Below are 12,756 nucleotides of genomic sequence, written 5' to 3'. Positions count from 1 at the left end.
GGAGAATAGTATTTTAATACTTCTGAGCCAGGTCTCCCTTCAGAGTGAAGAAGAGTTGAATTAAAACTTTCCAGTGTTACAAAACCCCCATCTCAGGGTTTGATTGATAATTTTTCACCTCAGTGAGATAGGAAAGAACTCCACCCAGTTTTAATCACAGCCATTTTAAATGCATCACCCACAGGTGGATTTGCTTCTGACAAGCTGTGCTTTGCAGTGATGTTTCTGTACCGCAGCAGTCGGAACAAACACCGCTCCAGACACTCCTCCTTTTGTTTAGGTATGTTGGGAAGGAATATAAAGAAGAAAAAGGACTCCTCCATCATTTCAGTGACGTGGAGCGCCAAATGACCGCCCAGTACTACGTGACAGAGTTCAACAAGAGGCTGTATGAGCAGAAGGTCCCTACCCAAATCTTTTATATCCCCTCTGCAGTGCTCCTGGTAAGAACTGTCCCGTAAGCAATTCCAAGGCCCTGATGGGGATGGGCATCTTGGGTCGATTACAGCAGCAGTGAGGCTGTCTCCTTTCAGATCCTGGAAGACAGAACTATAAAGGGGTGTGTGAGTGTGGAGCCCTACATCCTCGGGGAGTTTGTGAAGCTCTCCAACAACACCAAGGTAGTGAAGAATGAGTACAAAGCCACGGAGTACGGTCTGGCTTATGGCCACTTCTCCTACGAGTTCTCCAAGGGAACTGACGTCGTTGTCGACCTCCAGGGTGTGTATGACAGTGATGTTCATGCCTTTCACACTCAGCTTCTAGCCCACAGGTATCTTTGGGGTATTCATTTTATTTAAATTCATTATGTGTCTCATAGGATTCTGCTTTTGCAGCCACAGGTGGAAACCGGGAGCCACTGAGGTGATATGAACAGGGCTGTGCCAGGCAGAGAGTCCTGAGGGCGGTAACACAAAGGCTGTGGTGTTTGATATCAAGATGTACCATTTCTTCCACAGGTTGGGTGACAGGTAACGGGAAAGGCCTCATCTACCTCACAGACCCCCAGATTCATTCCCTCAATAGCAAAGACGTCTCACGCTCCAACTTTGGGAAGAAAGGAATTCACTACTTTTTTAAGGATCAACACGTGGAGTGCAATGAGATCTGCAGCTGCCTGTCTCTGACGAGGCCCTCGCTGGAGCTGCTGGCCTAGACTGGCACAGGTCAGTCCACAGAATGACAACATCAGCTGGACACTGTTTCACCCTACACATCCTTGGGAGCAGATTGTCCAGCAAGGCAGCGAAAAGCTGCGTTCATTTCCCATTCTCCTCTTCCCCCTCAAAGCCCCAATGTCCCGCTGCCCCTGGGATCATTTCTTTAGGGAGATTTTCTCCGTGAGAGAGGGAGCACAGCATCAAAGTTCCACAAAAAGAGATGGGTCCCCGACAGACTTTGCTTTAACAAAACCATCCCCTTTTGTTTCTGCAGCCAGCCGAGATTTTTAGGCTTTTGTCCCCGCGTTTTAGCAGTGCTATTGTTTTCTAGGTGATGTTTGTGCCGAGTTGTTTGGAAAGATGCCCTATCCCTGGGCCAACTGATTAGAACTAGGTGTAAAGAGGGAGAAGGAAGAGAGAGAAAAAAAAAAATTAAATCTCTTTATTATGGTGCATAAACCTTCAGTCTTGGGGAGCTGCGCAGCTGCGCGGGGAGAAAAATGCATTCAAAAATATAATGCCAGTGTGAATAATCCTTTCCCGAGCTCTGCTCGCAGACTGCTCCAGCTTTGTCAGGTGAACTTGAACCGGGCCATCAGATTTGCGGCCGTTCCCATTGCACACTGTCTGTCACCCCGGGGCATTCACCATCTTGCCTGTTGTTAAGAGCCAGCAAACAATCCATCATTGAGCTGGGCAGTCGCCGGCTCACACAACAGTGAAATCGGCATGTGACGGGACACTCGGCCCCAGTGTCTCGCAGATTAAAGTGATACATGAAAACTCACGTGTTACTGGGAAGATTAAGCCCCGTTATCTTGTTGTGCAGCCAATAAAGGCCGGCCTTGTCCTCGGCAGTGGGGAAATGCTGGCTTTAACTAAGGGACAAACGCCGCGCTCGCATAGCTCCGTGCTCCGGCCAGCGAGCGCCGGGCTCCGGAGGGCAAACAAAGCTAGTTAGCAAGATCCCGGGAATTAATGGGCGGCAGAGATGCCGTGTTAAAGCCTCTCTGCAGAAGCTTTCCCCGCTCTATAGAGACAATTAAAAGCAAAACAAAACCTCTCGGACAATCTCTGCACGACAAAGTGTCCTAATGCGCTGCCGGCAGCCGGCCCCGCCGTGTCTGCTCCGGCAGCACACGCAGTTTGGGGAGCCCTGACCAGTCATGCGTTCTCCAGCTCTTTCGTGCTCAAGAAAAGAAGGAGGAAATTTATTTAGACATGCTTCTGAATAAATCCATCCCTGTGAAATGTTAAGGTTTTGTTTTCTTCCTAATATTTCCACCTAGCGGCTTATTTCTTTTGTTGGTTTTAGGAGACATTTTGCCACCTCAGCCAAAAGTTACGGCTGCTCACAGGTAAAAGTTAGGGTCGAGGATCAGCTTGTCCAGTTCCCTGCTAAAAGAGACATGGAATCATATTCTACTGATTTTACTCTTTCCAGGATTGGGCACAATTTCAGATGGATCGGGAGCTCTGTCTTCATCCGGGGCTTGGATACCGGAAATCATGGATTTACCAGCTCATCGCCTGAAGAACTGGGACGCACACGTGGCCCCAAACACAGAGAGTTTAAATTATTGGTTCATATTTGTGGTACGAATAGGGGATTATTGAGGGAATAAACAGGTGTCTCTGAGGGTGGTGAATTTAATATTTTGGCTGTAAATTTCATCTTAGAGCTACTGACAAAAAAAAAAAAAAAAAATTGCCTTTATTTCCTCTGGTTTCAGAATAAAGTAACTTGAACTAACTGAGACACCGGGAATACTTTTTCATTTTTCAATTGGGAATTGGATTTTTTTATTGCAGATGCAGTGGTCTGTATTAAGTAACTTGCTGCCAAGATGCTTTTTAGGCTTTCTTAATTGTAACTCTCACCAAATTCCAACCTAAGCACTCAGTATAAGCATTGAGGGCCAGTCTCTACAAAATCAGTGTAACTGTGTCGTGCTGGGACAGTGAAATATGAACTGTAGGGACATCACACCTGAGGAAACATCAAATATTTCCCCCTCTTTCCTAAACTCCAGGACTTGAGTTTACACCCTAAGTGCTGCTGTAAGTCAGGCACAAAACCAGCCTGCTTGTGACAACTGTGATGCACTTTCCTCTCCTTCAGGGAGGGTACTTGCCTAAAGAGATTTTTCCTCCTTCCCTTTCTGCAGGTGTCCAGGTGAAAGGCAGAGCCTTGATGGCTGTGTGTCGTGCTTGTGCATCCAAGTTAGTAAATTTGACATCCAGGGAACAAGCGGATGCAGCCAAAGCCTGATAACAGGTAGAAGGATTTTTTTCACTCGTTTGCCGAGAACTAATGACTCTGTGGAGCACTTCAGGGAATTTCTTATAGAAAAGATGCAGTGGAAAGGGAGCCCCTGAGTTATCCCAGCAATCCAGGGCCGAGCCAAGCTTGCCTCCCTCCCTCCCTCTCCCTCCGGGAGCAGCCGCAGCATCCCGGGCCGTTCCGGCTGGCAGCGAGCGGGCACGGGCTGACCCCTCCAGCTGTGAGGCAGCCCCTGCACACGAGGCAGCGCGGCCTCGCTGCCATAAACCCGGCATCAGCTGCCCCCAGAGCCCAGCTGCTGGATTTAGGCACAGCTCCTTCGCCAGACTCAGCTATTCATGGGGGACGAGGGGAAAGCCTCACGCCAGCAAGCGCAGAACCGCAGCCCGTGCTGCCCAATCCTTTCTGCTTGGGAGGACACGGCAGCCGCTTCCTCGGCGTCTCCTTCCCACCAGGCAGAAGCGGGATATTTGCAGCAAGGTGTTGGCACCTGCTGCTGTCACCTGCCGCCTTTGGGGAGCTCCGGCACTGCCCCAGCTCTGTGAGGAAGCCGGCGGCAGCGTGCTGCTCTCACCCCTCTCCCGGGGGTGACACACGCCACCCTCCTTTCTTCCACTGGGATGAAATCATCTCCCCTCTCCCCTGGCTGAGCGGGAGCAGATGGGGCTCTTGCCCCCCTCCGCCGGGCCTGCCCGCTGCTCCCTCCAAACAGAGCTTAATCCCATTCCCTAATTCCAAATTTCTCTGCCAAACTGCCTTTAAGGCGGAGCCTATTCCGAGTTATGAACAGTTTGTTTCATGCAGGGCCGGGCAGCACCGAGCTGGGTGCGCAGGGCCACAGGGGCAGCTCCGGCATCCCGGGGCATCCCCGGGCGGCACAGCCAGCGCCCGGGGGAGCAGGATGAGGGCAGGATCCCCCCGGCAGGCAGCAGGTGCCTTTCCTCCCTCGCTGACAGCCCAGCACAGCCCAAACTGTCGTGCCGGCTACCGGCGCTGCCGTCCCCTCCGAGCGGGACATCACGTTAATAGAGGTTGATTTGCAAACGGCGTCACCCCCCTCTCTCCAGTGCCCCCCTTTGCCTGACTCCCGCTTTTCTGCTCAATGGCACAGATGCTGCTTTGTGCTGCCCGGGACCAGGCAGCTATTAGCAGCAAATCCAGCGAGGGAAATTAATGAAGGCGACTACTAATAAAAGACAGCTCAGGACAGCCCGACCAACTTGCTCCGAGCGGTAATTAACTTTTTTTAAAACTCATGAAGGTAAATATGCCATCAGCTTTGGGCCGGTCTCTCTGCTTTTTAATAAAAGGAGGAGGAGGGGAGGCCGGGGAGAGGGGATGGCTGTGTGTCACAGCCGCCCCAGCACCATCCCTGTTCCCTCCCAGCCACTGCAAAGTGACCTCCAAGGATTTCTTTATTTTTCTTTTTTTTTTTTTTTTTTTCCTCCAGTAAGTTTTTAGAGGCTTGATTTTAAATCTGGCAGGAGTTCTGCCTCTCCTTAATCTGAATTCGGTACAAGAGGTCAGGGGGATGAGCAGGCTGCCAGAATTTTGCTGGACCTGCACAGCTGTTGCAGAATCGTAGGTAGAAGGCAGGATATCTTATATCTGTATATCCTTATATTGTCAGAGCAAAAGTGTCTCAGATTTAAAAGACACGATTTTTTTTTCCCCTTGTAGTAAGACAACAACCTACATCAGGTCACGGAAAAGATCCCTCTGGGATTTCTGTTTATGCCAGGGGATTGACGGTACAGTAGATAATTGAGATCCTTTTTGCCCTTGGGGAATGGGAATTGACGCTACGTGGGCCAAATCCATACATAATACAGGAGCAGGGGGAAGCCCAACCTGAGGCACCTGAGGAAGGCTTTAGGAAAGCTGGGTTTAAAATGCGCCAGCCAGCTGAGAGCCGTGTCGGGAGGGCTCTTTAGCGATGGCACTGCGTGGACAGATTTATGCCTGCCCATGAAAGGCGGCGTGCGGCAGCCCTTGGGCTGCTGGTTTGGCTCCTCGTGGCCATTCTTATGCCAAGGAGGGCTGTAAACCCCCCTGGGGGCCTTCAAGCTGCCCCTCCAGCCCTGCCGGCGCAGAGGAGCTTTTATGCCAAAATACAATACACAGAAGGATCATAAACACATGTTCTGGGGCAAGGGGCTGCCATGGAAACCACCCCCAGGTTCCTCACATCGTCCAAGGAGGTGTTTGCCCATCCCGCGTCTCCTGCTCCGCTGCCAGGTTGGCTCCAGTTGGCTTTGGGGACTCCCCATCACCTCCAAAAATCAGTCTTATGAGAGAAAAGAGGGAAATATGTGAAAAAAAGTAACCAAGGGGAGGAAAAACTCAAGTCAAGGGACGAGAAAAGGAAATAAACACTTTTGGCCGCATTCAGATGAGAAATCAGGATGAGAGTGGCTGGGTTAGGTGACAAATCCAGCTGCTCCAACTCAGCTTGTGCCAGCATGGTCCTGCCACCCCCTCAGGCCCGTTTCCTCCGGGGGCATCTCCAACCCAGGCCAGCCTCCCCCAGGGAACAGGGAAGGTTTGGCTGGCGTTGCTCCCACCCCAAACCTCTCTCCAACCCCCCCTCCATCCTCTGACGCGTCGTGCGCTGTTTCCCACGGTGGTTCCCTTCGCCACAGCCCCAGCAGGATCAAAACGCTGCCGCCAACGGGGGCTGTACCTGGCACCGAGAGAAATCCCTGCAGGATGATGCACCTGGCAAGGAGCAGCGTCCTTCCTGGTGCTGAGCCACCCGGGATGTCCCTCCTGTTCCCGCGTGGCTCCAGCACCGAGAGAGAAGCGCATCCCATCCCTCCCGGCCTTTCCAAGAGCCGAAGGCACCCACTCCAGCGCCTCTTACAAGAGGGAGAGAAAGCAGGAAGGACAATGAGGCCCGACCAGAAAAGATGGAGAGGCTTCTTTTTTGGCATTCCTGGAGTTTAGTCATTAAAAGCGAGTGAGAGTGAAAAACCCGCTCTCCCGACGGGCTGCCCCACACACCGCCAGCGCCGTCAAAGGCTCCCTCTTGTTTTGTTCCTCCTGGCCCGTGGCAGATTTGGGGGAACACAGCTTCATCTTGCTGGCCACATCAAAGCAGTGATTATGCAAATGCTTCCACTTTTTTTTTTTTTTTTTTTAGGGAATTATTTATCACACAATAACCCCCCTGCCAGGGGGGGAAACAATAGATCAGCCTAGATAGCGCTGCTCGCCCGAGGCTGCGGGGCCGAGGGACCCCCGCGCGGTTTATTGGCCTAACCTAATTTCACTAATTCTCTTTTCACACATTTTGGGCTTTTTTTCTTTTCCCTCTTTTCCCTCCCCTCCCCTCTCCCAGCTTTCCTTCGGCGGACATCGCTCCGAGGGCCGGGTTTCACACTCCCAGGATCCGGAGGGCACCGGGCGGGATTCGCGTGCTGAGCATTTTATTTAATTAATACATTCAGGCCCCTCTGCTGGTTTTTAATGATTTCCAAGTGTTTGCACCCAGAAGTCACAAAGTGCTCCCGGGAGCACGGGGACTGTGATTGAAGGGCCTGGGCAGCCTCCAGCATCCCCCTCCATGGTGACATCCCTGTCTGTGCGCTGCACACATTGCACCCAATCCCCTGGAATTGCCTGGAAATCATCTGACCCTCAAAGAGAGGAAATTCTTCCTCTTTTAACCCAGGCATTTTTTTCCTCAGTAACATTTCTTTCCTACGGCCTTGCAGGTGAAATCTATCGGCCTGAAGTGTGATAACTCTTTATCCATCCATCCATCCATCCATCCTGCATTTGCTGTCAGCATCTTCTGCCGAAGGTAAATGATCAGTAAACTTCTACTCAACTTCCCTCTCTCTCTCTCAATCTCTCTCTCTCTCTCTCTCTGATGCTGTTTCCCAAAGAAACACTTGCTCAAGGAGCCAGTGACATCAGGCCCCACCAAACCTTGGTTCCACAAGAGACGAGGACGGGCCCAATCCCGTAATTCCCAGTCGCTGGCACGTAAAGCAGAAACAAGCGGCAACCCCAAATTTACGAAAATTAGAGCTTTTTATTTATATTTTATCACAAGGACAATCCCTTTGCTCTTCAGCTGTAAATACATACTAGAATAAACTCTGTAAATTATACAAAAAAATACATATTTTCCATGAAATCTGTCTTTATAATAAATAAATGTGAACACGTGTGTGGCTGATCGCTGTAATGTTCCGTGTCTGTTGAGGTTTTCAGTCTGTTGATTTATTTTTAATCTCCTGAAAGAAGGGGGGAGTTCCTCGTCCCCTAAAGGTCGAAATAAATAATGTATGAGGAGATCCTTCCCCGTTCCCCCCCTCCCGATTTTTTTTTCCCCTTTTGATAGAGAGTTCAGCCTAAATTTCCACGCTTGCATTCAGCCCTCACAAAGCCTACAAATTATACAATGACTTCTAACCTGGACCCCTAACAAAACAATTTACTTTTTTTTTTTTTTTTTTTTTCCCCTCGCTTTGCACCCCCCTCCCGCCTATAAATCATAAGGGACAGATGGCAAAGAGGGGAGCGGGGAAAGGGGGGGACACACACACAAAAGCCCCGCGGTGACAGATCTGGGAAAACTGGACAAAGTGCACATCGGCGAGAGAGAGAGAAAGAGAGAAACAGAGAGAGACGGAAAGTTTGGTTTGGCAGGTGCCGTTCCCACAGCCCGCCCTGCCCTGGGAATCGGGCAGATGCCGCCGCTCCAGCCCCGGGGGGAGCCCCGGGAGCTGCGGGCCGGGCTAGAGGCAGCGGCGGGGCAGCGGCGGCCCCGGGGCGAAGCGGCCGGGCCAGTGCTCGGGATCCGAGGCGGAGCCCGCGGGGCTGGCGGGCGATAAAGTGCAGGCGTACGGGGAGGCGGAGGGCGCGGGGCTGGCGGCGCCGCCGCTCCAGGAGGAGGCGGGCGAGGGGCTGCCCTCGGCGGGCACCGCCGCCGCCGCCGCCCCGTCGGGGCCGAGCCGCGCCGCCCCGGCCAGCCGCAGGGTCTCGGTCAGCGCCCAGATGTAGTTGTGGGCGAAGCGGAGCGTCTCGATCTTGGTGAGCTTGGCGTCCTCGGGGAAGGTGGGCAGCACGTCGCGGAGGGCGTCCAGCGCCGCGTTCAGGTTGTGCATCCGGTTGCGCTCGCGGTTGTTGGCCTTGAGCCGCCGGCTCCGCTTGATGCGCTGCGCCGTCTCCGCCGTGCGCGCCGCCCGCGGGGCGCCCCGGGACCGCCCCGGCCGCCGCTTCCCCTCCGCCCGCCGCAGCCCGCGGCCGCCCGGAGCCTCGGCGGGCCGAGCCGGCGGGGCTGCGCGCAGCTCCTCCTCCTCCTCCTCCTCCTCTTCCTCCTCCTCCTCGGCGCTGGACGGCAGCGAGGGCGAGGGGGCGGGCGAGCCCAGCCCCAGCAGCAGCAGCTCGTCCTCGGCGGGCGGCGCCAGGACCTCCGCCTTCACCAGCATCCTTGCGCGGCGGCTGGACGGGGCCGCACCGGGCAGCACCGGGGAAGCGGCGGGTGCGCTCTCTCCTCGGCTCTCCGGCGGTGTTGCGGTTCGCCGGGTCTGACGGAGCGGGCGGCAGCGGAGCGGGGCGGGGGTCCCGGGGCGGAGGGGGTGGGGGGGGCGGTGGGGGCAAAGCGCGGGGGACGGGACGGGGCGGGGTGGGGGGGGGGGCCGGCGGGGGCGCGGCGCTGGCACGCGCCCCGGGGGCGGCGGGCGGGCGGGCGGGCGGAGCGGGCGGGCGGCGGGAGCGGCGCCCGGGGCCCGTCGGGCTGCGTGTCTGGCACACGACCCTCCTTAACACCCCTTATATACCCCGCGGGGAACAATCAAACCTACCCCCGGGGTCCCCCCTCGCCCTGCCCGCCCCGCCCGCGACTCTTGTCGGGGGCGCCGCCGCCCGCCCCCCCCCCCCCCGGCGGGGCCCCATTGGCGCCTCGCGCTCGGCTGGAGCGTGCCGCTAATTTATTAATGAATGGGGAGCGGGGGGGGGGGGGGGGCGGGAGGCGCGCGCGAGGCGCCGGCGGCCAATCCCCGCGCCCCGCGCGCCACGCGCGCGCGCGCCAGGGCCCGGCTCCCCCTTTCAGCCGCTTCATTTGCCGGGCCCGGCGAGGAAAGGGAAGGAAAGGGAGGGAGGGAAGGAAGGAAGGAAGGAAGGAGGAAGGGCTCCCCTTCAATCCCTCTCGTTCCCGGGAGGGTTTCGCCTTCTGGGGACGCTTGGCGCTGTGGTAAAGGTACGTGGTTTCGTGCTGGGGAGATGCTCCGGGCGTGCGGCCGCTCCGTGTGCGTCAGGCCAAGCCCGCAGTGGGGGAAAGCCCTGCGCTCCGGGCAGCTCAGCGCTGGCAGATACAGCTCACAAGGCTGGAGGAGACTTTATAAAAAACCCCCAAACACCAGCTGGTCAGTGCACCAAGAAAACCTTCATTCCTTTCACTCCTCTTGCCTTCCAGCCCTCCCTCAATGGCAGAGCCTGGGGACATACCCGTGGAGTCGGCAGGCTGGCTTTGCCCCACAGAACCCTTGGGGACACCTTTCACTGTCCCAGACTGCTCCAAGCCCTGTCCAGCCCGGCCTTGGCCACTGCCAGGGATGGGGGGCATCCACAGCTTCTCTGGGCAAGCTGTGCCAGGGCCTCCCCACCCTCACAAAGACTTTCTTCCAATATCCCATCTAGCCCTGCCCTCTGTCAGTGTGAAGCTGTCCCCTCTTGCCTGACATTCCAAGCCCTTGTCAAAGAAATGACAGTGAGAACATACAAAACTGAAACCCCAGTACATTCCCCTCTCCTCTCCTCGTCAGCGAGGCACTTTGGGGGGAGTTGGGCTTTTGAAACAGAATTTTATTTGCAACTGCTAGAAAAGCCCAAAATAGATGAAACCTCTGCAGAAGCCGTGCTCAGCACACCACAAACTCACACCCAAATGAGTCCCTCGCTCTTGCTGCCCTTTGGGTTTACGGCCTCTGGGAGCGATTGAGGCTGGGCGAGCGCCTCACTGAGTATCTCTGTGACTACAGAACTTTGTATCACTCCCCTCGCCTCCCTGTGAAAAACGGGAAGCTCTCAGGCCCCCTTGGCATCCCAGGAGTGATGCAAAAGGACCTTAAGGGACAAAGCAGAGTACGCCTGTGACAGGGCCAGCCCATCCCTCCGTCGCCTCCCTGCGTGCCGAGATTTCCGCGCTCCCGCTGCTGATGCAAAGCAGAGGAGAGGTGAGGCAGAGGTAGCGCTGTGGCTGCATAACCCACTGTGCTGCCTTTCTGGGGTTCAGTCCCTGCTGCCAGCAGTTTTGTTCTGTAGGGCTGAGCACGAGGTGACCGAGGACAGGTCAGCTGCCAAATCCTCCCAGCTCCCGAGAGGCGCTTGTGTGGTCTGCGGGCAGAGCGAGGGCCGAGAGCGGTGGGGAGAGGAGGCGGCGGGGGGAGAGGGAGAGAGATCGGGATCAGGAATGCTGCTGCCACTGCCCAGCGCCTGAACTGTCCTCCAAGGGTCAAACTGTTCAACTTCAGCCCCTTTGCCAGACTCAATCCTACTTTAGGGGAACAAAAGGCCAAAGTAGGCAACGATCAAGAAATGGGAGCACAATGATTTAAGCTTATCACACAGCCCAGAAATAAAGGACGCTGAGCTCGTGTGGGGGAGAGGGGGAGACCTTCAGAAGGGCTTTGTTTGCTGTAAGAAGATTGAACTCTGAGGTGACCCAATAGCCCTAAAAGTTTAGGGTCTGTGTTGCTGAGAGACCTTTGGGCACAGCCCATCCACACGTCGACCTCACAAGTTGAGAGCCGGCGTTAATGGCCAGCCTGCCTCAGGTGAACAGGGACACGACATCCAGGGGAAATGTGGGGACAAAGCTGTAGGGACAGGGTGGCCTGACCCCTCCCAGCTCTGCCTCCCTCATAACCCCACAGCCTGCAGCGTCCTAAGGCTTCGGGCGTCCCAGAGCTGCCCTGGATCCTGTGGTGCAGAGCCCTGGGCAGCACCTACAAACCTTGAGAGTGGGGTGGTTCTGCTCTTAAATGGGGTGTGAGAACATGTCCCCACACAGCAGAGTACTGGGGTGCCCTGCAGAGGGAAGAAATGAAAAGCGCTAGGGTGTGTATCCCCCACGCCCTGATCCAGGTCCTTCCCAAACACCCCGTGCACGCTGCAGCAAGAACTGGCACAAGGAGGGATAAAGATGAGGACCAGCCCCCCAACTCCCAAGCTGTATCAGCACATATGGGGTTTGTTCTGGGGTCGAGGCGAGGAGGGGTCCCCCCATAAGCGCTGTCCCGGCATCCTTCCCTGGCTCCCCCCACCCTGGCCCTCGTCGGGGGCCGATTGTTCCCGGCGGATTTGCATGGCAGGTGCAGGCCTGCGGAGCGATTTTGCCGTCCTGGGCTCCCCCCCTCCCGCCCCCGCCAAGAGGGTTTGCCTCCCCCCACCCCTTGTGAAAAAAGGCTGCCGGTGCCTTCCTTTCCCATGAAGAAGAGAAGAATCTTGAGGATCGCGTGAACACGCTTCAGTTTTCTTATTCTTTTCTATAGATGTGGGGAAAAGAACAGCCGATTGTGTGAAAAACCCAGTGCCTGCAAAAAGGGACATTGGCCATCCAGGCGAAGGTGCGCGAGGGAGAGCACTAATCGCTGAACCAGGAGACAAATACGATTACCAGCTCCGAGCCTTGAGTCAGAAAGTCTCATAGACTTTAAGATGTTAATCCCCAACATAATCCTTCCTTTGGCGTGTAGGAATAGTGCAGCCACAAGAGTTGTTTTGTTATTTATATTGGCGTTTAATAAAACTCAGCCAGTGGTGAATGGGCTGCCCACTCTCCAATGGTAATTAATTCCCTATTTCAGTGACCCAATTGTGCTGGGATAGAGCAGTGGGACAGTCCCACTGCCCCAACCCACCTTTGTGCAGCTACACGGCTCTCGTGCTTCAACAGCTATGGAAACTCATTCTTTTGATGTCATTCAATGAGTTTTCCTTGGGCATCTTCTAAACTTCAAGGACCCTTTTCTTTCTCGAACGCCTGAAAAGCAGGACTAGCTTGACCACCTCTGTAGAATTTAATGGTTTGGTGAAAGGGCCTTATTGGGGGGGGTGGTGTGTAAGGAAAGAGAGAAAGAAAATTTGGCAGGCTGGCTCTCAAACAGGGATATCCAAACTCGGGTGTGCCGAGCTCACTCGGCTCCTAATTTGTACAGGTCTAAAAAGCTGCTTTTCTTGACCCAAAATACTCAGGGGCTTCTCTTAGTCAAGGCATTTCTAGAAGGAATTTGCCACTGAGCAATAACTCTGTTTTATTGAGCTAAGACACGAATGGTGTTTCCAGAAGGGATTTCCATC

At 55.0% G+C, this 12,756-nt stretch overlaps 2 protein-coding genes across 7 annotated transcripts in view; one reads left to right on the top strand and one right to left on the bottom strand.

Annotated features, from left to right (window-relative positions):
* The window catches only part of ALPK1 (alpha kinase 1), a 33,990-nt gene extending 31,080 nt beyond the window's left edge, over positions 1-2,910 (top strand). For all 6 annotated transcript variants that reach the window (XM_058837491.1, XM_058837496.1, XM_058837492.1 and 3 more), the window contains 4 exons: positions 281-443; positions 534-720; positions 960-1,166; positions 2,605-2,910. In XM_058837491.1, coding sequence (XP_058693474.1) covers positions 281-443; positions 534-720; positions 960-1,156 — 547 coding nt within the window. In that variant the 3' untranslated portion in view covers positions 1,157-1,166; positions 2,605-2,910. The remainder of the gene's footprint in view (positions 1-280; positions 444-533; positions 721-959; positions 1,167-2,604) is intronic.
* Positions 2,911-8,057: 5,147 nt separating this feature from the next.
* On the bottom strand, positions 8,058-8,931 carry NEUROG2 (neurogenin 2). Its single transcript, XM_058838541.1, has one exon. The coding sequence runs from the start codon at positions 8,883-8,885 to the stop codon at positions 8,193-8,195; it is 693 nt and encodes a 230-aa protein (XP_058694524.1). The 5' UTR covers positions 8,886-8,931; the 3' UTR covers positions 8,058-8,192.
* Between the last annotated feature and the right edge of the window lie 3,825 nt (positions 8,932-12,756).

The sequence above is a fragment of the Poecile atricapillus genome, chromosome 4 (genome assembly GCF_030490865.1).
Source record: "Poecile atricapillus isolate bPoeAtr1 chromosome 4, bPoeAtr1.hap1, whole genome shotgun sequence".
NCBI classification, from domain to species: domain Eukaryota; kingdom Metazoa; phylum Chordata; class Aves; order Passeriformes; family Paridae; genus Poecile; species Poecile atricapillus.
The sequence above is the reverse complement of the archived record's forward strand: the minus strand, read 5'-3'. Positions and strand labels throughout refer to the sequence as shown.